We start from the raw sequence: 2414 nt of genomic DNA, 5'->3' as shown, positions 1-2414 counted from the left end.
TGAAAGCAGCGTGAGAAACACACCACACCGATGCATGCATGCAAAGCTCGATGCTCCTCTGCCCGTGTGACACACGAGGACCGTGGACGCAATGCGACGACCGTGGTTTGTCTTTATGCTTCCATTCTTTCCACATGCTCAAAGTATTAGCTCCAGTCAAATAAAATAACATAGACAGTTGGTGCCAAATCATTTCACGCATGCAGACCATGCTATAAATAGAGAAGTCCGTTCCATACCATTCATCAGGCTAAGTGTCCAATCTCGCAGCAAACTAGTCTAGTCCCTAGCATTTGCAGCACTGCACCGAAATGGTCATCTATCCTCTTACTCTCATGCTGAAAACTGAGACAAAATGTAGTAGTTCTACTTGCTTTCTCGAGTACTCATAGAGCTAGCTTTTTGTTGTTGCAGAACTCCGTGGTAAAGATTGGGCCGTTTGGCAGCACCTCCTTTGCGGAGGGCGACCGTGACATCACCGTAGCGCCTCAGCGCCTTCAGAGCATCACAATCCGCCATGGAAATGTAGTGGACGCCGTTGCCTTCACCTACAAGGACTCCAATGGGCTGGAGCACACCACAGGCCAATGGGGCGGCAATGGCGGGAACTCTACCACTGTAAGCTCTAAGCTTTATTTTGCTTCAATCTGCATCCACATCCTTCCGATTTGGTGACGTTTGAGGTCTGTGTTGCGCACAGATTACCCTTGAGCCTTATGAGTTCGTGAAGGAAGTTCACGGGTTGTACGGATTTTACGGTTACGGAAGCGATGGCATAGCCAACTTCACCATCGTCACCAACCTGCGTACCTACGGACCGTTTGGGCTCAGTAAGTCGATCAAGGAGCCCAAGTCGTTCGACATCCCCGTCACGAACAATGGTAGCATCGTTGGCTTCTTCTCCCATTGCAACAAGGGCTATGTCACGGCCATCGGTTTCTACATCAAGCCGTTCTGATTGTCCTGTGTTTGGCGAAATCATGAACCTACTGGTTTCGGCGTTCAGTGTTTGTGTGTGCGTGCAAAAATAAATTGGGATTTGTGTGTGCATCGCAGCTATACACCCAGCCTGTATGCTGGTGTCTATGATGTGTGCCTGCACAGGTTCAGTTGTTGGAGCCTAGTTTCCGTGTATGAATAAACCATTTATTTTCATTCGAATAAATGTGGAGATTACATTGGTGTTACATGCATGTTATATTCTATTAGCTATATACGAAGTGCTGTGAATATAGGTACCCCTCAAAAGTTTTCCAAGAATGCAGTACAAAGCTAGCATGCATGTGCGCTTGTTACCATGCACGTGATGTAAGCAAGTGGTTGTGTATCTCCATAGTCCATACGATGAAAAAGCTTTATATATGACATATAAATAATCATCTAGAATAGGCCACATAATGTGAATTAAAAATAATCATTAAAACCAAACGAGTGATTATTTGCCTCACAGTTCTAAACCTTGTGACATGGAACTGTACATACATGGCCAACCCACCCCATCAGAATGGCTTGAATTAATGAAGGCCCGATGTTGCAGGCCTGCAGTAATGGTGGAACGGAAAAGCGACAATGTGTCTAGGACAATTTTTACATAAGGAACGCGTCGAAGACATGCCCAGAGCAAGACTGTGTGCATGGGCATGCCTAGGAGTAGAGCCGGCGACAGCCTGAATAGCAAGACTACAACTTTGCTTGAATATGTGCATGGGCATGCTCTATACTGGCCATTATAATCTTAGATATTTACAATTAATTCACCTTTCATGCCACCTCCCTGTTACAAACTAGCCCGTGCAAATGCAAGGGTTCACGGGTAGTTTCTAATAATTAAAAAAATTAATTGTTTACGGCCATTAGGATTCGTGCAAGCTTTTACTAGAATGACCACCGCAGTACATTTATGATATTTGACAGGAGCATTTTCCTCTAATTGAGAACAACCACAACGTCAATTTGTAGTGCACAAGCATATGAAATTCTGAATCTAGCTTGGTGGAATGCCAAGTTATGTGAACCGGTCATGCACTACTACAGAAATACATATCACCGCCGACCCCAAACCGGCTTTCACCACAGGTTTGGGATCCGTCGTATCCAATTCGTCGGTGATTGGGTGGTGCACGCGTACTCAAGACAACTGTTCTAAATCCGCACGTGCCGCAACTATGCGCTAATTGGCTGATCAGATCGAGAACACATGTACGAGGTGTGTGGCGGAGGAGCCTAGCGGCGCTACAAGAGGGGCCCTACGCGCACGGCACGCCAGCCCTGGTTGTTTCTGGCTTGCATTTTTTACTGGGACACTAAGAACATGACTCCATGCTTGGTTACTCCATACATCATCCAAGACCAGGAGGAACCTGCCCGTGGAAAGGGTCTTGGTGAGGGTCCTTTTGAGGAGTGTCTTATCATGC

General features: G+C 46.3%; 1 protein-coding gene across 1 annotated transcript; it reads left to right on the top strand.

Annotated features, from left to right (window-relative positions):
- Positions 1–201: 201 nt before the first annotated feature.
- On the top strand, positions 202–1187 carry LOC101785482 (protein GOS9). Its single transcript, XM_004962746.3, has 3 exons — positions 202–314; positions 415–618; positions 701–1187. Exons 1-3 carry the CDS (start codon positions 312–314, stop codon positions 956–958), a joined length of 465 nt encoding a protein of 154 aa, XP_004962803.1. The 5' UTR covers positions 202–311; the 3' UTR covers positions 959–1187.
- The last annotated feature ends 1227 nt before the right edge of the window (positions 1188–2414 follow it).

Source organism: Setaria italica, chromosome III (assembly GCF_000263155.2).
Source record: "Setaria italica strain Yugu1 chromosome III, Setaria_italica_v2.0, whole genome shotgun sequence".
Classification (NCBI taxonomy): Eukaryota; Viridiplantae; Streptophyta; class Magnoliopsida; order Poales; family Poaceae; genus Setaria; species Setaria italica.
Note: the sequence above shows the minus strand (reverse complement) of the source record. Positions and strands in the feature narration are given on the sequence as shown.

Bases quoted from the DNA above. Each gene is read 5' to 3' on its own strand.
- LOC101785482 (XM_004962746.3), top strand. The intron at 619-700 runs GTAAGCTCTAAG...TGTTGCGCACAG, and splicing joins ATGGCGGGAACTCTACCACT to ATTACCCTTGAGCCTTATGA.